This window comes from Haliotis rubra, unplaced genomic scaffold (assembly GCF_003918875.1).
Source record: "Haliotis rubra isolate DU_JTF1 unplaced genomic scaffold, ASM391887v1 Scf10, whole genome shotgun sequence".
In the NCBI taxonomy this organism is placed as follows: domain Eukaryota; kingdom Metazoa; phylum Mollusca; class Gastropoda; order Lepetellida; family Haliotidae; genus Haliotis; species Haliotis rubra.
In genome coordinates, this window is record NW_025764892.1 from 258228 (window position 1) to 282336 (window position 24109).

The window sequence follows — 24109 nt, forward strand, 5'->3', positions numbered from 1 at the left end:
TCATGTTCATTTTAATGTCATTTCATAAGTGTAATTGAATATGGACTAATCTTACACTCAAATATACATATACCACGTTGTTTGTGTTGGATTATACTGATGCTAGTCTATCTGTTTCAGGGTACAGTATAAAACGCAGATGGCATGATACAAGCGTCTTTGTAGGTTCTTCCGACACTATCTGATCCACGAACTCGAAGAAGATTGAATCAAACTAAAAAACAAGAATAAACTTTTTTTAACCAACTACAAGAACGTTTTTGTTGGTGGCTTTTTAAAACACATTTGATCTCTTTGAAGTGTGCTTAAAAGGCAAGTATGAAAGAAACTCGACTTTCTTAAAAGCCAAGAACTTAATTCAACATCCAGACGAGGACAAAGCGGTGGCTCGTCCGCGGGCAATTTCAGATATTCACCTCTGGTGACGTCATCGTAGGTTAATATTTACTTAACGGTGCTATTATATAGTAGCTGGGACGTCAGCAGAGGCAGCTATAGTGTTTAACAACGACGGACTGAACATAACATTATATCATCGGATAGTTTAAACTCAGACACTTCCTCTTTAGTACTCAAGTGAATTTGTTCTATATATTTAAAGGCATGTCTAAACTAAACATTTGAAACAATAGAATGTTTACACCTCCTTCAATTGGTACAATGTTAGAATTGGTAGAATATCAAAATTGAAGGTATCAATAGAATGGTTTAAGCTTCCGTCTGTTGGTAGAATATCAAAACTGAAGGCATCAAGGGAATGGTTTAAGTTTCCGTCAGCTGGTAGAATGTCAAAATTGAAGGTATGAAAGCAAATAATGCAGACTACAAGAATATGAAGATGTTAATTTGATGGATGGCATGCGTAAAAACGCCTGACTAAACACAATATTCAGTTTATGATTAGTGTTGATATTAAAAACTCATACAATCTATTAACTAGCTAAATGTGTAACACTAATATGGACTTTATTCAGAAACGTAAGTTTTATTATTATTATAATGATATAGTATGATATAATATAATATGATATGATGTGATATATACATATGAGATGAGCACTAACTTGTTACATGTAATTTAAGCATTCCTTTAACGCCGAGTCCCGTGAAGATCCGGGTCAGAATATTGATCTTCAGTAACCCATGCTTGTCGTAAGAGGCGACTAACGGGATCGTTGGGTGGTCAGGCTCGCTGACTTGGTTGACAAATGTCATCGGTTCCAAATTGCGTAGATCGATGCTCATGCTGTTGATCACTAGATTGTCTGGACCAGACTCGATTATTTACAGACCGCCGCCATATAGCTGGAATATTACTGAGTGCGGAGTAAAACTAAACTCACTCACTCACACACTCACTTTAACGCCGACTGAAGCCATATACAGGCTTGTATTGGAGATCATCTGTAGTACAAAAGGAAAGGTAGGCTGCTACTATCTTACCTTGTCCTGCAAAGGAATGCCTTGTTCCACATAACATAGATACGGCCGCAATTATGTCGTCTTTTTATCCTTTTATTCTCTCCAAACCTCAGAAGTCCCTCCCTCTTACTATGTAAAGTAAGTCGGCTTCATATTTGTTCTCTGTTTGAAGGAATCTGGCGTCATCTTACAACTGTGAAAATGCTAGCAGCTCTCAAGTGAGGTCGCCATCTGACGTTCCCAGTCGCGACGACGTCGCCTTCCACCTTTACAACCTACGGGAGAACCCAAGAACAGAGATGGTCTGGAACAACGTAGGCTACATAACTGCCACTGGCGTCACAAATCTCAAGACGGTTCTTTGGCCAGGAAGAACTATCTATGGTCCGGCTTCCCATACGGACAAAACTTACAGGGTGGTCACCCGACCTGCGAAACCTTTTGTGTTCATTGAAGGTCCAGTTGAGCATCCATCAGAGTGTTTTGCGGATCAGCCTTGTATTGAAATATTTGATAATTCCCCTAGTGCAATAGCTTCTGTGATAGAGACCTTCTTAACCACCAAGGGATACAATAGGACTAATTACCGTGTTCATTGCTGCAAAGGCCTGGCTTTGGATTTACTGGACAAGCTGGCAGTGGATCTCAATTTTGATTACGTGATCTATTTTCTGAATGACACCGATTATGGAACGTATAAGAATGGTCAGTGGTCGGGCATGGTTTCTGATATAGTAAATGGCGCCGCCGACCTCGTGGTCGGAGCTTTCAGTGTAACATCAGAGCGTCTTTCTGTCATGTCCTTCACAGAACCCTACTTCCAGAATGACTTCGCCATGGTGACGAGTGCTAGTGGTAGGTCGACATCCATATGGGCATTCCTTAGCCCCTTTTCACCGGAGGTATGGATCTGTATACTTGTGAGTTCTGTTGTAGCAGGGATAGCTACTTCAACGTTAGAGTGGTTTAGCCCCTTTGGTCTCAACCCCAGGGGCAGGAGAAGGGACAAGAACTACACCTTGGGGTCGGGGCTGTTGATGGTGTGGGTGCTCGTGACGGGGCACACCATCAACGTCAAGGCGCCCAAGAGCTGGCCAGGGAAGGTGATACAGAATGTGTGGGCAGGCCTGGCTATCTTCATAATGACCAGTTACACTGCTAATCTGGCCGCATATCTGGCTGGGCAGTCCGCTGTTGTCATGATCAGGAGTATATTTGACTCAAAGGTGAGTAATCGTAACAACATATATAAGACTGAGTTAGATTATTATTTACATGTGTTTATAATAAGTTCAAACAAATTGTCCATGCAAGTACAACTACAAATTGTAAATCACATATGATATGACATAAACTGGATTACACTGTCTCAGTAACCTACAGTTTGAAGTACTTTTGGGGTTTGAGTCTCATCCGGGATTTGAACCCACGCCCTCAGAGTCAGACAGCTACTCGACAGCCCGCAAACTCAACGATCTATCCTATATTGCTGTAATATTGCCGATGCAATGTAAAATTTTAACTCAATCACTCACTCACTCAACGATCTATCCAACTCAGTCACTGCGGCTGCCACAAAAACGGAAATTGACAACCAGTAGTGTACACGTACTTTCAGCTCCCCTCTGACGAGTGTACATTGGCATGGCTCGTAATTTGTGATTGCAAAATGCCTTTTAGAAAGTTATACTTCTGTGAAAGTGTATTCCCAAATATGACACGTTACACTTCACTACTTTTAAAAGGTATCGTGTATTCACACATGTTATATCACCCTTCACTACAGATATATTCATGTCATGTTAACAACCGTTTAATGTGGATTTACAACAATAGGCCCTCTATTCCATCAAGTGTATTTATTGCTTCACGGGGACGGTGGCGTAGACAAGTGGTTAAAGTGTTCGTTCCTCACCGTTAAGACCCGGGTTCGATTCCACTACTGTGTTACGTCGCAACAAACAGTATAAGCTAGAGCACAAAACACAGTCTGTTCCACGCTGTCGGAGTACGATGACATACTGTCCACTAAGGTCACGAGTCGGCTATCCGATTCAGGGTCATTCAGGAGTTCATTCTAGCTGACTGGACCCTGGTTCTACTCCGGAGAAGGGCGGTGGAATAGACTAGCTGAAGACTCGGGTTACATTCCCCACATGGGTACAATATGTGAAGCCCATTTATGGTGTCCCCTGCCGTGATATTGCTGGAATATTGCTAAAAGCGGCGTAAAACCATACTCACTCACTCACTCTACTCCAGAGTCTTTACGGGCCCTCGAATTCAGCAGTGCATGAAATGACTAGATATTAAGCCCACATTCCTCTCAGCTGACTAAATACTGACACATAATATCCGTACTATACCAAGAACAAACATCGACTAATACCCTTATTTAATCAAAAACGATAGTCTTTAAATGTTGTCTATAATCTGGGACGATAATGCGATTCTATACCACAAACTGAAATAAATGCGCCATAATTGACGCGTACATTATTCTAGTAAGACGAAGCCTTCGGCTAGGCAATATTCTTGAAGAGATATAAACTTCTTGAATGCGGAGATGAGACACGGGTCATAGGTGGGCAATAGATTCAGTCAGATTAGATATTGACAAGTATTTAACCACCACTGCTGGAAATCACGAATTTGTGTGTGAGGAAAGATTAGTTGAAATGGCAGCTATTAACTCCAGTGTTGCCTCTGCTTAAATTACATGTACGTACTGATGTCGAATTGGTCAGTTCCGTGCGCCAGAACCTAGTCTTACCGCCATCTTCCAGAGATAAACGGTCCCTCGCTGCCATAAGCATTAACTACTAATTCTGTCTCAATGGGCTACACAATGCGCTGTCTTGATTGGTCCCGAAACACTGTACCAGTGAATGTATTTACTGTGGTACTGCCATTCAGTGTACGAACTCGGGTATTTTTATTGCCCTGCTGGAAAATAAACCCTTGCCTTCACTTGGGAATTCGGAAATTATTGACCTAGACCTTTACAGAAACGTTCACGCTTTCCATGAAAGCTTAAGACGATTCTGTTTCATGTCTTTCACACTTCGGGACGTAGTGTGCATATGAGTAACAATCCTAGAATAAACACGGCTCCGTTTACAAGATGTCGGCTAGACAGGTGCATACTTTTCAAAGTCTCTCTGTTCGATACCGTGCGTGTGAAGAGGTCCCAGCTGGATCATGTCTGGTCCTTGTACAATTCTTAGGATCTCACTCTGGGTAGGAGTGTCTAGCTGCTTCATCTCCCGCGCCTGGGCCAATTGAGAAAGGAGGATCGCATTGCAAAATCAACATTGAACCTTGCAGTTGAATAAAACTTGCTACTGCTCGAAAGGTTTTGATGAAACGTTGTCTCCAAGCTACAGACATCGCATATGTTAGTGGAGCCAGGTCGAATGGTCTTCCTGCTCTTTCGCAATATTCAAATCACATAAGAGTGGGTGAGAACTTGCTTCACATATTCAATTCAATTGTTTATTCCAGTATAAAGGCCATCGGCCCATGTACACAACTATAGACATTTTTGGGCGAGATTAAACATTAATGATTGTTTGTTTTTAAGAAGTGCAACTTTTACATATTGTGCAAAGTTATAAAAAATAGTATTATTTGTACAGGAGAATAATTTATACTAAACAGAGATGTTAACATTTGCAAGACAGTGTTTTGGTAGATGTAAAGGTCTTAAAGTATCATAAGCTGGCCACATAAGACAGAAATGGTATTCGTCTTCAACGCTATGGTAATCACAGAGTTGGCATATTCTCTTTTTCGTACAGTAATCCTTCCCATATTGTACTTATGTCTTCGAAGTGTCGGACGGCAAGGCTACCATTTCACCGAGTGTAGTCACCTCTACAAGGCTGCTTATTACCAGTCTGCGGTTGTGGACGTGAGTCGATAGGGCCCAAATAATATTAACAAACTCAATCAATACCTTTGGGTTTATGGAGGATTAAGTCAACGAATATCTCAACTCTTTACTCAATTGAATGCGAAGACGAAATATTTGATAAACCAACGTCATATTTACCATAGCTAATACGGTACAAATATTTGCCAGATTCCGAGATGCAACTCAAGCAGCTCGAGCTATTTGTTTTTTACATAACTCTAAAGCACTTGGGATACTCTTTTTACAATGGGAGATCGAATGAATCTCCGTTCCCTTATGTAAATAGTTGTCAAGCACAGGGTCTGAGTTACAAAAGCCAGAGTTGTGGCTTAAACTCATCTAAACCTGAGTTCAGAAGGAGGACTAATCAGATGGGGCAGCAGAGATGACTACAGGGAATTCCGGCCTTGGCAAGAGGCATGCAGGAAAGGGAGGAGCACATCGGAAGCTGTTTTGCTAGGTATTGGGCAGTTGGGGATGCGTGGGTGGCAGGAGGTATTAGCGGAGATGAGGATGGGCGCGGTACTGGAGTATGCAAGGGAAGCAGGTTTCAAAGACCAGTGGCGGATCCAGAGAGGGGTGGGTCAGGTGGGGGGTCGACCCCCCTTTGAAAACATGACTAAAGACCAGATTGAAGTTAATGTTTTGCAATGGCGGTGCCAAGGTGGGGTTCAGGAGATTTGAAAATTTCTGGATCCGCCTATGAAGAAGACGGCAACTTGTATGCTCAAGGAATGGCAAGGGTTAGCATGGCGTGGGTATGTAATTAAGGGTAAGCAAGCTGGAAGGGATCTTTGTGGAAGAGTCCAGGAGTCTAGAGGAAACGAAAAGAAGATTCGCGGAGACGGGTGTATGGCAGGGTTTGGAAACTATTGTAATAAAGGCTTATCAAGTCTAGGGGACGGTAAAATAACGATAGCTATGATAGCGAGTCTAGGTTAGCACAGGGGATACAAGGAAGTGAATGATAGAAGGGGTCTTCATTGAATCGTGTGGGGAAAGATGTAAAGGGGATTGGCAGAAGACTACTGGGAGTGTTTGAAAGAGCGTAGTGCAGGAAGGGTACACGATGTATGTATGGTAGAGTTCACTGGATTGGCGGGGTGAAAGGTACAGAAAAGAACAGAGAAGAGGTCCAACTACTGAGTCAGAAGTCGATATGTGGAATGAGAATCGGGCATATAGACCTATCCAATGCATAACACTTCAGCAGTGATGAATGGCTGGTCTTTGATCCTAAATACCCAGTCAGTGTCAATAGTTTGTGATGCCATGTTTGATTGTGGTTGATGTTTATAGCGCCAGTGATATGAAGGGAAGCTTGAAGACTCTAAGCGATCACATTAGAGCTAAGCTAGAAATGTCCATTAGTAATTACTCCAGCTGAACTGAAATATGTTCGTCAGAGATTGTATCAACAATTTAGACTTCTGATAAGCATGATTTAAGTGTCAATAAAATGTCACGTGGGGATTAGACTGTCTCTGGGGACCATCAATGTATGGTTATTGCATCCGATTTTACATATTTCAAACACCACTTGGCATTACGTATGTAAATTAAAGCAAAAATACCATCGCGTGAATAATATGAATGGGCGAGTTGGGTTCACTCAGTGTGGGCTGTATCATAATTTTTGGGGTAACAGGCTATAGCGTTTTCTATACATTGACTTGGCTAGACATGTGTTTGTGACAGGGGCAGGATAACGTTGGGACTGAAGACGTTCACCTTTTCGGGAACTCCAGATATAATTATTAATTGATAGGGATTAATAAACACATACTCATATTGGAATCTTCAAGAGATTTCGTATATTTTTATAATATTTAGTATCACGTCATTCTGAGCAGAACTCCATTTACATAGAGTACAGAAGAACAACCCCTAGTGACACAGGTCTTGGGTGTTTAGCATTTTTGATAAACCAACAAATACAGGCATGGCGCTTACAAACCAAGGATCTGGACCTATCTTTTATTCGAACCAACGACCAGTTGATAATGACAACTAAAGGGTAGAACACCCCCTGTTCTCACTTCTCAGACCATAAGCCAGCCTTATTACGACATTCACAGAAGTGGACATACGTTCATGCGGCACACCAATAGACCCCTATAGCTACCTTACTCCACTTAATTTGAATAAATGTCCTGGCATACACATATTCGGGTCAAATGTAATGTTCGCTCAGATACTACACAAGGGATAACGATCACTGAGATACACCGAAGGACTAAACCAACGAAATGGGCAACACATGAAATCTTCACGACCAACGCTTTCCACTAGAATTTATGGTATGTTGCAAAGATAACACCGGTTTGTACTAGTGCCTATTAAGGGAAACTTGACGTTTAGGTAGTCTAGCGTCTCAATAAAGATCTGGATTAATTGTCTCCACAAGAATCAACAACACCATGTTCTTTTATAAGTGTCCACTGCCTTAACAGGAATAGCGCTAAAGACGGCATAAAACCTAATTCACTCACTCACCTACTTTAGAGGTGAATGCCCATTGTAACATACGTTTATTATTAGCTGTACGCTGATATACATGTGATGCTTGTATTTAGTGTTACATTGATTTAAGTTGTTAGGCAGGAGTTTCAGTTCCGGTGAAGTCTGTGAACGAGTCAAGTGATAAATATGTTGTGTTTTGTTTAACACCGCACTCTGTAATATTCCAGCTCCTATTTATATGACGGCGGCATGTAAATAATCGAAACCAGACAGATCACATAAAATACATGTGATAGATCATATAAAATACATGTGATAGATCATATAAAATGCATGTGATAGATCATATAAAATACATGTGATAGATCACATAAAACAAATATGAAAACATGTTTCTTGCTGTCTCTCTGTTTACTCAGATAAACCTTTCTTACACATCTCAAATGCATTGATTTAAAAAGTCGCGCAAATAAAAGTATGCACCGCGGCTTGTTTAATGGTGACTGAGGATTAACCACAGAAATCGTTATTAGTATCATAGGATGTGAGCAGCTCATGACAGGCAACTTTCGTTAGTCCGTTAATGTAATATTTAGGTCAAATGTAATGCTCTAGTCCATGCTTTCCTTTGCTGTTTTAACGCTTACCATGAACATTGTTTGGATGACTGCTACCAAAGTTGTGAAAACCCTTACTTGGTATTTTTCCTTTTGAATAAAACATGTCTTAATGAAGTATATTTTCTATTTAGTTGCTGTCCAAGAAAGTGTCCCTGATCAAGTCGAGTGCCGTTGAAGCCTTCCTGAGTCGGATCAACCCTGATCTGCATGACCATGTGAAAACACACTACACTCACTCAGCAGAGGAGGCCATTCTCAAACTCAGGTACTGTCTCACTGTCGCGCTGTCTTGTGCTCTAGGATACTGGAACGAACTAGTTGGTTTGTCAGATGAATATGTGAGGTGTCAAGTGGATATGTTTCTGATATATCACTAGATCTTTGATAGATAGATGTGATAATGGTTATGTCTCACCGATGTATCAGTGTGTATGTGTTGTACATGTATCAAATGGGGATATAACCTGTAGAGCTATTTAGTGGCTATCCCCTGTGGATATGTCAAGTTACCGTCAAATAGACGTCACGGTGTTAAATGCGTGTCCTGTCGATGCGTCAAATGGACACATTCTGACTATGTCCTGTAGATGTGTCACGGGACCGTCTAGTAGACGGGTCAAATGCATGTCCTGTGGATGTGTCAAATTAACATGCCTCTCTGATATGTCACTGGATATGTCCTGTCTCTCATATATCGCGTCTATATATCGGGACGTATCACCGAGACGTGTACAATGGCCATGTCTGTTTGTATACAAATAACAACTCGGGCTCACATTGGTAGCCTAGATCGGTGAACAGACATCAACATATATAACCTCCAGTATGAAAATGCCCCATAGTATCCTCTAAATAGGTTTCTTAAACTCAGCGCAATTCCAGCAAAAAGTTCATCTGAGTTTTCACATATATGTTATGGGAATAACCTAAACAGACTGAAATGATGGTGGAGTCTCTGGAGTACTTTATTTATCCGCAAGAACGGGTCCACGCCATCTAGTTGACATAGGATAATACTTCTGACAGCTCCAGCGTACGTCAGTGTTACTGCTGCAGAAGAGGGGTTCCAGTTACCACGTTGATGGGCATGCATGGCGGCGAGGGTCAAACATGTCGGTGACATGATCCTGGAATGGAATGATAAAACATCTTTACACTGACGTTACGGGGACAGTGAGAGCTGTGTTCATGATAAGACCCTCCGCTAACATTGATCAATGCCAAATATTGAGTTATTCCATTTCTCAGTCCCATGGGACAGGGTGATTTATGTCGACAAGAAGTCATACTTGAACAGTATACGGGGAACAGACGCATTAACGGCTAATTGCAATTCTAGGTTTGTTTGTACAACCAAGTATATGATTTCGTTGTATTAAGCTGGTGTGTGTGTTTTGGCTGCTGTCACTGTGTGGACGAAGAGAAATAGAAGAAATCTGAGCGCAGGTTTTAGTGAAAATGTACAGATCAATTCTCTTGTGACGGATATGTTATTTGTCCTAAACCCAAAACCGCATCCGTGCTGTAGTGGTTAGAGCGTCCACCCGGAGTGCGGAAGGTCGAGGCTTCGATCCCCGGCCGCGTCATACCAAAAGATGTTAAAATATGGTACTTGTTGTTCCCTGCCTAGCGCTTGGCATTAATGGGTTAAACAAGGACTGGTCGGCTCGGAGTCAGTATAATGTGTGAGTGGGGTATTCATGCTTCACTGCGGCATGGTAGCTCAGTGAGCTGGCACTATAAAACCAGCTTAAGTCTGGGCTAGTACACGCAGCCACACATACACACGCATACACATGAGCGAAATATTCTTAAGTACGACGTTAAACCCCATTTGACCTCACCTCACCTTAACCCAAATATATAATTAGTCCGTCTGTTGCTATTCTTTATGTTAAACATCTTATATGATATATTGTCAATGGCACTTACAAACTACATAATCATGTATTTAGAAACAGCATTTTCGTTATCATGTATTCGACGAAGAAAGCAGTATTAAGAAACAGCAAATGTCACTGGTGATGTAGGACTTGCGTACCCCTTTCGCGAAAAGGATCACTTTGCAGTGATCCTTTTCATGTTCCCCGCTGTTTCCTCTTTTACGTATGGAAGAGTATTAGTGCCACAATCTATGCTCAATGAAATCTGTTCCGGCAGATCATCGAGACTGATTATTCTCTGCCAGTGACGATTTATGTATATTGGATATGGTCAATGGGGTTTCCCCTTATGTTATCATTGGTCAGAGTATGTAGTACTATGTACCAGATGGAGTCTCTATGTCCCTTTTCCCCGTTATACCGCACTAAGAAGTAACTAACATCTAACACCTTTGGAGATACATTTCACAGATGTATCTTAAAACATATTGTAATGGGGAAGTTTACTGAAGCAAAATTGCCAACGTTTTAGGTAGTCACCGAGAACGTGTTGCATGTGTAGTCCAATCGTCTAAATCGTCTCGATTAGTTTGCATAGTTACGTCCCTTAGGTGTGACAGAAGCCTAAGATCCTGGGTTCGTCTCCCAGTTCCCTGATTATGTTCCTGAATTTGCCAGCGACAAACCACACTCGTGGGTTTTACAAACTTGAGAAGTGTCTAAGAAATGCATCAGTTGTACATCTGACGGACACATGTTGACATGACTGGAATCCTGCTCTAAACGGGTCACTTCACTCACTTCCGCCGTAAGATTGCGCCAGTATTGCAACAGATGAAGTGACAAGACATTCACAATAGCCAAGACTTGTACATTCAAGGACAGCTTCCTCTCCGCAGATTCCGCTCAAAAGGGCTTGCTTCATTTGCCACACGTAGCTCTGTGTGCATCCAGGCAGAGTCTCATCTCTGCTCAATGTGTATTGAATCGGGGATGTCAACACGCATCCCTTCTAATGGAACTACAGAGAGCATGTCGTCATGGTGACGTAATATGCCTAACATTATCGTTTGTGGTGATGATAGTGAGCTGAGAACTCGTTATCACCCTGTCCCTCCGTAATGACACATTGATGCGATCCTAAACAGTTGTTGGGAAAATAATCTCATTTGATGACCTAATCGGGTAAAACGGGAGAATTACCTGCCAGTCACGACAAACGGAAATAGAAACAAATGACATGGAAGTGAAATACGTCAGCGATAGCTCCAACTTCAATACTTGTATTGCTGAATGGGTATCTTGCTCGGGTCATCTGGGCATTAAATACAAGCTACAGATCCCTATCCATAATCTGTCAAAGTCGATTGTACGATCCCTACTATATCATAAACAAATTCATTACAATTTTCGTGTAGGGTGTGTTGAGCCGATGGTTTGGCCTGGTCTGTCTGACCCCTCCCCACTTTCCACTACCCTGTTGTATTAAATAACCAGTCCCTGAATATTTATGTATTTTTCATTGGTTGATGCCAATATAGTTACAATATATTTTGGTGAAAACTACCTCCGACCACCACCTCTTACGCTGTGTCATTTTTTCATAGCTCTCTTAATCTCACTATCCAATAATCAATGAACAGCTTCTGGTCCTCTGATGACTCTCAAACGTCGTAAAGCCCCGGTAAGTACACAGTCTTCAACCATGTTATTTGTAGTTAAATGACGCATGTCTAGCATTAGGCTAACATCGAATGGTACGAGCTGTTTTGTATTGACATTTATACTGATATGTTACTGCAAATGTCACATTCGTTTTTGAAGATGGACTATTGCCCTGGTCTCAGATCCAGTTTCCAAATGAACAGTTGGCTGTGTATAATTAGATAAACCGTTTATAGCTACACTATCAGGTCATGTCACTTTGGTTAACAGGTGAGTGGACGTCTTTGATCTAAACCTTCTTGGACTACTAGTAAGCCGGGGCTTAGTCTCTTGTTTAGCTCTGAATGAAGAACAGCCAAGTCAATTTTAGTAATTACCTATTTATAACTCCGGCTGGAATCTTCCAGTGAATATGATTCTCACTCCTTCAAGAACACATTAGTTCGTCTTCCTCCAGTCCTGCCCAATGACCACGAACCCCTGTAACATCAACCATGGTCTCCATGTTAAACGGGAACCATAAATATGCCCCTAATCATGAATGGCGTTGCCTTCGTAATCACGCAGCTCCTTGAGTAGAAGGCAAATGTCACTAATACATGGCTGAAAGGTCCTTTATCGATAACATATCTAGACCATCCTATTTGATATCAGTTCTGACATATTTGCCTCTGAACATGTTCGGCCAGAAAGTGACAACAGTTCCAGAACAGAGGCCTGGGTCCTTCTCGTCAAGACTATAAACACGTCCTAATAAACCCTCACCGACTGGAAGTAAAATAACATAAAATTACTTCCGGTCCCTGATGGTTTGTGGTAGCCACTGTCCATTAAAGAAACCAACTTGTGGATGGTGAGGACTGTTCGATGTTGATCCGACATTTGGCCCAACAGCCGCGAATAACTGAATGGTACCTAAGGGATGGCATCACGGATTGGCACTCCCATAGGTATCGTGGATGAAGTCTTAATGTGTTTCTACCGCAGCCATTATAATCCAGTTGCTTAGCTCATAATAAAGTTATATTGTCTACAGGTCAGCTACAGCCGCGGTTTATAGTTTTTCTGTTTGCTACTAATGCCTGCAATAGATTTTAAAAGTGTCTGCAGAAAGCAAAAAACCGCATAAACGTCCGTTCGATCGAGACTGTTTTTCTTCTAAAAGAGTTCCACAAATGTAGCACGTTTCCTTTTGATGTAGTTGTTATTCAGCTCCGATTGGTCATGGAGTCAGACGACTTCCATGTGGGGTTCCTGTATGGGCGCCAATTTGATACGGGCAGTGCTCTCAATGTCTGTCAATGGGATTATTCGTTATGCTAATCATGTGTCTGCTCTGAGTCTGGTTGCGCGTTCCACCGATCTGATTTTGACTAAGTTAGCTCCGAACGCCTGCTGCTATGTACATCCTTCCTAACTATATACTTAACGGGTCTTGGTCAGTCGGACCATGTGTCTGTCGTACAATGTCTACTCCGGTCGGGGTCCACAAGACATCCGTGTCCAGCATGTTACAGATTGAAAAGTGTCGTCCATAAAAGCTCGTGTTTACCCACATCACGTTCCCTGGTTGACAATGGTATAGACGTCTTTGTGGATAGCGTTTAGAAGTTATTAGTGCTTGTTATATCAACACTTGAAGTAGCATCAGGTTCGCCCTTCTTTGTCGCCATCCAGTGTCAGTGACAGATAGCTGACAACCTACTGTCTAGGTAACGTCATGTACATCCATGAACGGTTGACCACTGTGGGAGAAAGAGTTTTGTTTGATTGTTACTCCGGATGCAATACGGCGTGCTTGCTTATTGCAGGATTAAATGTTAGACTAAACATATTGTCAGTACTTTGGTTGATATACTGGCGACTGATGTGATGTTTAACCAGTACCAGATAGTCTTCAAATTTGATTCATTATTACCTGAAACTAAGTTATAACACGTTCTAAATTAGCGGATAGTAAATACCCAAAGCGAGTTATACATACATTAATACATCCTGTTAATGGCAGAGTGGGGGCAGCGTGTATGTATTTATGTATAATAGATAGTAATGTATTAAGAGAAGCGGTTATATCCTTTCCATTATCATAAAGAAAGCATAAAAGCAGAGTCCGCTGTCTAATTCTGAATGTATCATTAGTTTGTAATTCACTAGAAATGAAACCAGGTGCTCGCTTGAAGGAGAGAGTAATACACCACAGGGGTTGAGTGAGTGAGTGAGTTTTACGTCGCTTTTAGCAATATTCCAGCAATATCACTGCGGGGACACCAGAAATGGGCTTCACACCAAAAATCGAACACGAGCGAACGCTTTAACCAATAGGCCGCCACCCACAAGGGTTGAACCGAACGAAGGTCACGGCATTGTTAGTAGTAGAATGTTGGCAGTTTATGGCTGTACCAGACAGGCGATTGTCACTGCTTCTAGCACATCGAATGAATGAGAGGAAATTGTGTCAGCGAGTTGACAAGCAGTCACATCCAAAATATTATGAAAAACACTCCTTCACGCATTGTGGCCATAACAGATGGAAGCAAACCCACTCGACCTTTACATAAACGCTTGCATTGGCATCCACGTTTCCCATTGATTGGCCTTCACACATGATGGTTCAACAATTGTAGCAGTGTTGTTCATTGTGTCATTGTTTATTTAAGAATTATTATCACAATGTACGTCACCGATGTGAATGAATTCACACAACGTGTGGTAGCAGTGTCACAGTTGGTCATAGTTTCAATGTGTGGTTGAAAATTGTGTGGACCTCTCTTGGGTACCTTGTAGTTGTGGGCGTGGCTGATTGGGACACATGGTTTCAATGTCGGCCAACAATCCAGCCTGTGCATTGTCTCACTGGATGAATGATGGCAGTGTCTGGCAAGGAAGTGTCTAATTCGAGCACTTTGTAACCTGGTGACAGTGTCAGCATATGTCAAAGTCAGGGTCATTGGATCCAGATAGATTATCGGATGTAAGACGACGGGACATCCACAAGATTTGAGGTCAGCAGTTTGTCCAATTTGTTTAAAATGAATTTATTTGAATCCATGTGGAAATATTCAACAGGACTCTATGTTTTCTTTGAAGTTTAATAAAATCATATACACAATGGTTTCAATTTTTATGTGTCCAGAAGAGACGTAGACTTAAATGTAGGATAGTAGTTGTCGTCGTCGAACATTAAACTTTATAAATTTAAAACCTATTTTGAACAAAACCATGGTATTTTATCATTTACCAATACAAAGTAATTCACTTTTAAATGATGAGGTGTTATATCTTACCCTGTCGAATTATATTGGTGAAGACATTTATTGCTCTGTGTCATCTGTGCGTGATAAGGGAGTGTGTTAACAGTGTTTGACTGGGGTATCTGAAGATAAAATCCCAGAGGACACATATTGATAGTGTTGAGTAGAGCTAGACGATACCCTGGGTACGTGCGAATGTGGTGTAATTGACCAGATGATGCTGTGACCAAATTTGATGCTGTATTTGAAAAGGTATGGAAATGACTAACCCATTAAAGAATGGAAGCATGCTACAATGAATCCACAACACGCGTGTCCTGGGGGGTATTTGTACCTTTGTATTAAGATTGTAACTTCGTGAAAGGAAGAATTCATTTTAACCAGTAGGCCATCATTTTTTAATGTGTTTCACGTAGTCACCAATTTTTTTTAACATGGGCCGGTCGGGAAAAAAACTTAATAAAGACAAAATTATCCCAATAATTTTCTTGATTGTCATTTGTTGTAATTCTTATTACAATTTCTCTCGTTCTTTGGACTTGTGGCAGCGACTGAAAAAAAACACTTTAGATAGATGAACATTTATATGACGAGGCGGTACGTTTTAGGTTAGAAGAGTCGGTCGGGCGATGAGAAGCACAAAAAATAAAAATGCTGCCTATATAGCATTACGCGTTTGTGTGTGTTGTGGCCTAAATGTGTACCTGTAACCGAGAACCCCAATGAGAAAATACTGAATGTAAGAATATCGGAGAAATGAGTTCCATGTTGACTTGTTGTATCCATGTCGGCGGTACAAGCCTGTGCGAGGTGGTAACAAGCTTCGTAGTGTGTTAGGACGTCATTCCATGGTAACTAGGGCCGCTTCTCGGCGTTAGAAGTGTTGGATAAACATTGAAATGTCGTTATTTGGGCTCTTTATAGATTTCCTGTCCAACAGGGATGCTATGTGTACCAGAGTACAGATTTGATTTAATCCGACATTGCACGTGTTGCAGTGTCCCTGCGCGTGCAGAGAGCCACGAAGACGTAAAATTTGCAAATTTGTCATAAATCGAGTTTATTTTAACGGGTCAATCGTTAACAACATCAGCACCAACAACGTCTAAAGTAGTTGGCTTTAATGCGTTAAGCGCCTTAATGCAACGTGTGTTAGTGAACAAACCTCACTGGCCTTGATGCATCTATTCTGAGGTTCCGATTAGCGCTCTGATTCCTTGTCTCTCCAGTGTGAACGTGATTCCCATAGTAACCATAACGTTCACCAAATCCCCATTGTCAGACTGACACCCATCCATCTAAATACCATTGCTCTGAAGTCAATAAGTGTCTGATTTGGTAAATGAGGTGCAAGTTTATTCTTGAAGGGGTGAGGATGAATTTTGGTTGCGAGTGTGAGAGTGAACATAATGGCGTTGTTGTTGTTGCTGCTGCTGCTGTTCCTACTTTTTTAGTGTTTGGTCAGACTGTGGAACATCCTAGGCCACGGATTTTTATAGCTTCCATAACTATATCATACATATGCATGTCAATATCTCTTTGTCCATGGTGTCAACAAGACTGGCGGGTAACTGAAGGTTTTTGTGACGGTTGAAGATGCCCGTTGAGCCAAATGATAATGAAACAACGATATTCCCGTTACTGGTTTAAAATTATTCAAGGAGTCATTTGAATGCACACATTTGCTCGGAAACCATCACAAGAATGGCCATTGTGAAAAAAAATACGCTTGCTGACTCTCTGGAAACCGAACCTTCAATACTTCAAAGATTCTTCTGAATGCATAGGCAGGTTGTTCTGGAACCTCCATCAGAATAGCCAAGCAGAGCGATGACAATGTCTAAGTGTCGTCACCATTGCCGCTATTGAGCAAACTATAGGCGCCCCATGTCATCAGACAAACAGCAAATATATCACTCAGCTCAATCCTCTTTGACCTTTCTCGATGTTTAGACAGGAAAAGTCTGACATTGCTAATCTCACCCTGTGCAGCGATCAGAATGCCAAACTGATATTGGGTATTGCTTCATTGTATTTAAGCTGCAGCGTTATCGGCCACTCAAACAGACAGTTCTAGATAGCCAGTTCATCTCTTTCAGCTAGCTATCAACAGCAAACAGTCAGCTGATACTCAGACAGGCACGATGGTCCATCCAGCGTACTTCAGGACACTGCCTCTAAACTAAATGGTCACATCAAATAAAGGTTTCAAAAATTTATCCTTTGCGCTTTCAGTGTTATTGAAGTTGTTTAATACTCAACCAACAAGATCAGACCTGGTCACTACACTTAAATAGATGGGTGCAATTATCCCGCGGGACATCATCAACGTGATGAAAGATTCAGATTGATCGATGTCCTCCGCAACGATGATTGCATGTAGGGTAGACATGGGCACCAATGGTAAATACTAGAATCATGTACCGAGTGACTAAATGAAGCATAAAGAAACATCAGTCCATGAATCGTTAGAAATAATGATGATCCATTGCGTCACTTTCTTTATGGGTACGCTGATAAAGGAACGGTTGTACTTCAGTGCGTCGTTTGAGTAGAAGTCTTGCATGATAGATGTCTGATATACAACGTTAATTGCTGAGGTCACAGTTTTCGTTGACCACTGTTATGTACTGGATGTCGGCTATCTAGTTATCGTGTCAGGTTTTGTTTAGGGTTGTGTACGTATGTCAAGTACTTAGTCAGTCTTGTAATTACAGTTGTTGAGTTGATGAGCCAGTTTGAGGAACCATCGATTGTTAATCTCAGGAGTAGCAGATCATTACGTATTCAATTGACCCTAGCGCCAAACTGTCTTGTACAATGTACGCATATATGTTAAGATATCTGTCTGATCAAGGTTATAAGAACATACGAAACGGAAATTTGTCTCATGTACGGATTTCCAAAGAACAGTGGTCTGAAGTTTTTAAAGCGTTATGACCTGTGGAGTAACGTGTAAAGTAGAATTACCTTCTTATATCAAACGGGCTGTGAGGTAGTCTGATGGTTATTGTGTTTACTTGTCGGAGGCTCTAATTTCTGGTACCCATTCTGGTTTATTCATATTGCTGAATAAAGCAGGGCAAATATGCTCATATACAAGCAATTCTGGGCGGTGGGGTAGCCTAGTGGTTACAGCGTTCGCTCGTCACGCCGAAAGCCCGGGTTCGATTCCCCACATGGGTACAATGTGTGAAGCCTATTTCCGGTGTCCCCCGCCGTGATATTGCTAGAATACTGCTAAAAGCGGCGTAAAACCATACTCACTCACTCAATTCTCTTTTGCAAAATGGTCTGCGTATGATCAAACATATTCAACCGAAGTACAGAATAGCCGATTTTTATGTCCGTGTAGTTAATCTGTCATGAGGCTTAGCTATGAAAGATTTTTTTAACTTTTTTAAGTAGTATAGTACAATACAATTATATCGTTGCTATATTGCAATGCTTAAGAATTTGTTCCATCATCAAAGACGATTCTATAGAGCTTCTTTAATATTCATCTGAAACTTTACGCAGTTGTATATAATGACAGACTTTTAAATGCACTGCCTTTGTACGACGTAGGGTCTAAACTCCATCTCGCTAAGTGCTCTCAGACATACCGATGTCATACATATTGTAACATAATAAGAGCATGTTTTCGTTGAATGTATTTACAGGGTATGTCCGCCAGTGTCCACCGGCCGTTCATAAGCTTTAAGCCCAATAGTCAGCGATCATCGCTTAGGGACCTTTCTGCAAATGGAGATGTCTGATTGTGTTCAACTGTTGTGCAGGTTTACGAATAATTGTGGTTTTGAATCAAAGCCCATTCACACACATGTGTAAACATGTGTTAGTTAATCCTTACTTTCCATATCTACATCTTACCATGTTGCGTCACAAACGTAATAGCGAACAAAACAAATCTATTGTTCTTCCATGGCTGCAAAACATCTCATCGTAGGACATGAGGCGAGTGAAATAGGCTGATGAAGACAGGATGCACTTTTAAAGCGATACAACGAGTATGTGACAGAGCGAATGTTGTTTTACGAGCGGTGATTCGGTCGCAGGTAGAATGTGCAACGAGCAATCCACGGCGGAGTACGCATTCATACCAATCGGTACCTGATTCAGTCATGGAGGACTCTTCTTTCTCTTTACAGAATAGTGGTCACTAAGCGGTGCCAGGATCCGCTTGTCGGTGGTTCGAATCCCAGTTACGCCTGTACTATAATATCTCGTTTACCAGCATCATACCCATAACGTAGATTTCTCCAAATTAGTAAACAGCTGCAATCTTCCATATCAAGCTAACATGATGTAGCTCAGTTCCAGCTGAACGGTGAGTTAATTAGAGTGAGTGAGTGAGTTTTACGCCGCTTTTATCAGTATTCCAGCAATATCATTGCGAGGTACACCTGAAATGGGCTTCACACATTGTACCAGTTTGGGGAATCGAACCCGGGTCTTCGGCGTGAGGAGCGAATGCTTTAACCACTAGGCTACCCCACCGCCCCCGTTAATTAGACACACCCATGACTTTACTATGATGAAAAATATTCTTGATCGGACACAGCTGTTGGAAAAGGTCCACCAGTGGTTACGAATGCCCTCATAGGATAAGTGCGTTTATCCCAACTACAGAAGGTAATTACAATTTATAGTTTGCGAGTTGATGCAAAGCAACCAAATTCGTATTACTCATTTATAGGGCTGCGCAATATAACCGGTTTACCGGTAATTACCGGTTCAGACATGAAAACGATACGTATTGCGATACGCTGATCGAAAACCGGTATTTTGACTAGCATTCGGAAAACTTCGTAACACTCGGAAATGTTCGGATATGTCCTTGTTTAATTTGTGCCAAATATTATTCACATTTTTTATTTTATCATGATTAAAGGTTGTTATTAAAGCTTAATCAAGCCTAGTGATTTTGTTGTGTTTTTGCTCTATAAATCAAGAAGTAACTCGATTATAAGTAGTTTTTTGTTTAAAAATACTTCATGCAATATATTGCAATACATATCACAATACATGCTTTCGCATCGCAATGTATCGCAATATGAAAATTCTCTGCAATACCCACCCCTACTCATTTAGACAATGGATATCATCATTATCATAGGATATTTATATAGCGCACATATCCACACAACTAGTACATGTTTAGGTTATGCAACAAGTACATGCTCAAGGTTTTGCAATAAGGGTCCACCTTTCCCCATAACACAAGGCGGTGCTCGTAGGTCTGACAAGGTTGTACCGAGCTTCTGATCACTCTATATGTAAAAGGACGAGGGAGAGTCTAGCTGACCTAATTACCAGAGAGCAGAAAGCAGGGTCTTATATTACAACTGTCGATAATCCTGGCTTTAGGAATCAAAACATCGATGAACTTCCCCAAATTGCAAGTTACTGACAGCTGAGAGGTTTCCATATCGGTGAGCGTTTGAGTGATGTTGTTAAGTAGACTTTCATGTAGACGTCGGTAGCACTCCGGATGTCCCTCGTAACATAAGCATAGACTTACGACAGCCTTGGCGCTGAAACGGTACCATCACGTGTATTAGTTTTGTTAGCACATGTCTTCTGTTTGCCCTATTCTGGATGTTTAACCGTGGATGATAGAGCGTATGATGGTTCTAATTCCGTTCGACTTATACCATGTGTTTTTCGATGATGGAAGAACATCAACAAATTATTTCCGCAGTAATGTAAATATCACACTTCCCATGTATGTGATGTCTGTGTGAGGAGATGGATTGTAGTAGATTACTCGGCTCTGCAACAGTGGAGGTCGACCATGGTTACTTCATGAATTGACGTCGTTGACTCTCGACGTCTGCAGTGTAATGTTTACAGAAACAAATGAAGTGTAATTAATATATCATGATATCTTATTTCGGAGGATCGAAAGAGAAGAAAGATATAATTAAACTTGCCTGAACTGGAATGGCGTACTGTCCACATCTGAGGAACAATGTTTGAACGAGACTTGGGTGATGTCTCGTGAGATCTCGAAGTCTACTTGGTCCTTTATGACGGAATTGGTTGATAATGACCTCTCCCTTAGGTCGTAACGCCATCTAGCGGAGACAGCTCTGTGCATAGTACAGCCATATTCCTTAATTGAAATTGTATTTACAAACATGAAAATGCCCAATGTAAAATAAATAGAGGCAATAACTGCGAGTGATATTCAATGACCCCGTGTAATTGGATGGTGGCGGTTCTAGACACTTTGAGTGTACACCATTGATTCCATAACCCCCGTTTCCACAAGAGCAAATTTCAAAATCAAACTAAATATTTGAACGCTCTAAGTATTGGGCTGACTTTACAGTTCGCATTCAACAACAAACCCTGAATAATCTATAAAGACGTAGATTCTAAAGAGTACGAGGCTGATGGGATATTTGAGAAAGTTTTGATTTTTGGTATAGCCATCGGTGTTCGGTTTGCTTCTAACAAAAAATGATTGGTTGTATAGAACGTAGATTTGCTCATTTCAGGGAGGTAAATAGCGAAAGCAAGACTGTCTTTGAGACGGCGGTGGAAAGTGTCCACGCTCGATAAACCGCTCCGATTCAGTCAGAATCAATGCACCAGGAGTTCCCGATCTTGTTTTCGAAGCGACCGCCGTGTTTACGCCGAAAGTCTGGCCTGTGTTAACATTGGGATATCAGGCTGCAGAATTAGGACCGCTATTCGGATCTAGTGGATGTAGATCACAGGTTACGCGGATACTTTACACCTAGTTGATACTTACGTCGTACATTAACGTGCTTTGGTAGAGTAAAGAACACCAGTTACCCTCTGCCATGCATAGATCCAGCAGAGCACGTTTCTTTTAGGCTTGTTTACACTTGTGCGCTTGTACTATAGATTTGTAGAAGGATATTGGCTGTTCGTGACGATAAAAGCGTCCGGTGTATTTGGAACAGTATTCGTTCTTCCATTTCAAGAAACTGAAGACGTCGTGTCGAACTGTTCTTAGGAGCTGTCGATTTTATATTATGCTACCCAAATCTTTGCCAAACATTCAGCATAATGACATTTTTTAAAGCTATATTTTGTAAAACTTTATAACCAATCATTTTCCATAATTTTCGGGATCAGATGTGTTTCAAATGAATCAATCCTTAATTTGTTAGCTCCTCAATATTTCAATAAAAGTGAGTATATAGTTTTGTTCTTTTTTCCTATTCTAGCACACTGTGCAAACTGTGAAATGATTCATTAAGACAACTTTGGACTATGAAATTCCATTACGACGATCGTTGATAGTGGTCGCTTGCATGTAACGGGACCTATGGCTCACTTCAAAATAGAGCATCAAATATGTCTTGGAGCCTCATTTGACAAAAAGCACCTTTGAAACCTGAAATACTTTTTGGACATACGTTAAGACAGCACAACACACATAAACCATTTTAAACAGAGACGTAGTGGTTTGGACTATTTTAACTGGTTACTGGCCTACTCAAACCATTTCTTATCCAATTAACCGTTGTTGTTTTAAGTGCATTACTGGTTAGAGCCCGCGATGCTTGCGGCAAGATTGTCGATTATATAGAACAGACAGGTTATGTCTTTCATGTACTGCAATAATGTATGGATTAAATGCCCTTTCACATTTATTTTATACTATTCTATGAATACATCTCATTGTGTCAATTTAAATAGATATTGTCATTAAACGTGAGTGAAAGTGTACAGTGTCAATAATATAATGAAATAGGTCTTTGCACATTTGTAAACCAGAATTTAGGAATTAGGAATGTTAATGAAACTGTAATCGGTTATCCTGGCATAGTATGCTTGTCTTGTAATGATAGATAAGGCGTGAACATGTTTTTCATGCGCCGTTTGGTTCCTCGAGGTTTTGCTAATTGGTAACTTATATTATAGCAGAGCTTTGGGAAAACTGCTGAAGTTTTATTACAGTATATCGCTGATACCTCAATAGTATAGTAATGCGCTGAGAAACCTGCTTGAGTTTTATCACAGTATATCGCTGGTAACATATAGTACACTATAGCATTGCTTTAGGAAACTGCTTAATATCTATTACGCTATAACTCTGCACAGAATATATATTGGAATTACATCTTGTAAAACATTTTACAACATTGTGGACGTATATAATCGTTGAATATATATGTTATATATCACCTCAGTCGAGGGATGCATATCCCATTCCCCAAAGATTATGAGGAATAGAAGGCCAGATTTATGAGATAAGAGCAGACAGGGGTATTGTACCGCACGTCAACTTCAACAGACGCCATTAGCAATTGATGATTTCTTCCTTTTCCATATAAGCTAATGAGAATGGACGAGACTCCTTGGACAATTACTGGGATGGAATCTGAGCAAATGTCATTGAGATCCCCTATACAAAAACATTCTTAGGACGGGACGAATTTGCAATAACTTGGGAATGGGACTGCCTTTACAATTCACTGCTCACAATATGAAAAGAAACATTTTTCAAGACTCGGACAGAGGTATCAGTGTTTGATGTTGAACATGTCTGTGGTGGTCCTCACCAGACATGCGCAACAAGTAGTGCAGAGACACATCACAGTCTGTAGTAACGGAGGAGTCACTGCTTCCGCTCACACAAAAGAGAGTCACATTTTGATGTCGACAACTTGGGTTCCTATAGGAGATTTATCACATTGTGTACCATTAAGTGTCTGTTTGTGTTTCCCTGTTTCTCGCAGGAAAACATGGCGTCAGTGAGACCCTCCATTCCCGAAAACCAATAACCGGTCGATAGCGTACAATCTATCCAGGCAAACATACTGGAACGAAATGCCTGCTGTAAAAGAATGTTCGAAAGAGTTTGAAGAATAACATTAATCTTCATGAATGAAAAAAAACATATTT

At 41.0% G+C, this 24109-nt stretch overlaps 1 protein-coding gene across 1 annotated transcript in view; it reads left to right on the forward strand.

The window, feature by feature from the left end:
- Positions 1-24109, forward strand: part of LOC124290386 (glutamate receptor ionotropic, NMDA 3A-like) — a 105943-nt gene that overhangs the window by 52730 nt on the left and 29104 nt on the right. Inside the window, exons 3-4 of the mRNA XM_046727122.1 lie at positions 1595-2648; positions 8553-8686. Of these exons, the coding sequence (XP_046583078.1) occupies positions 1595-2648; positions 8553-8686 (1188 nt within the window). The remainder of the gene's footprint in view (positions 1-1594; positions 2649-8552; positions 8687-24109) is intronic.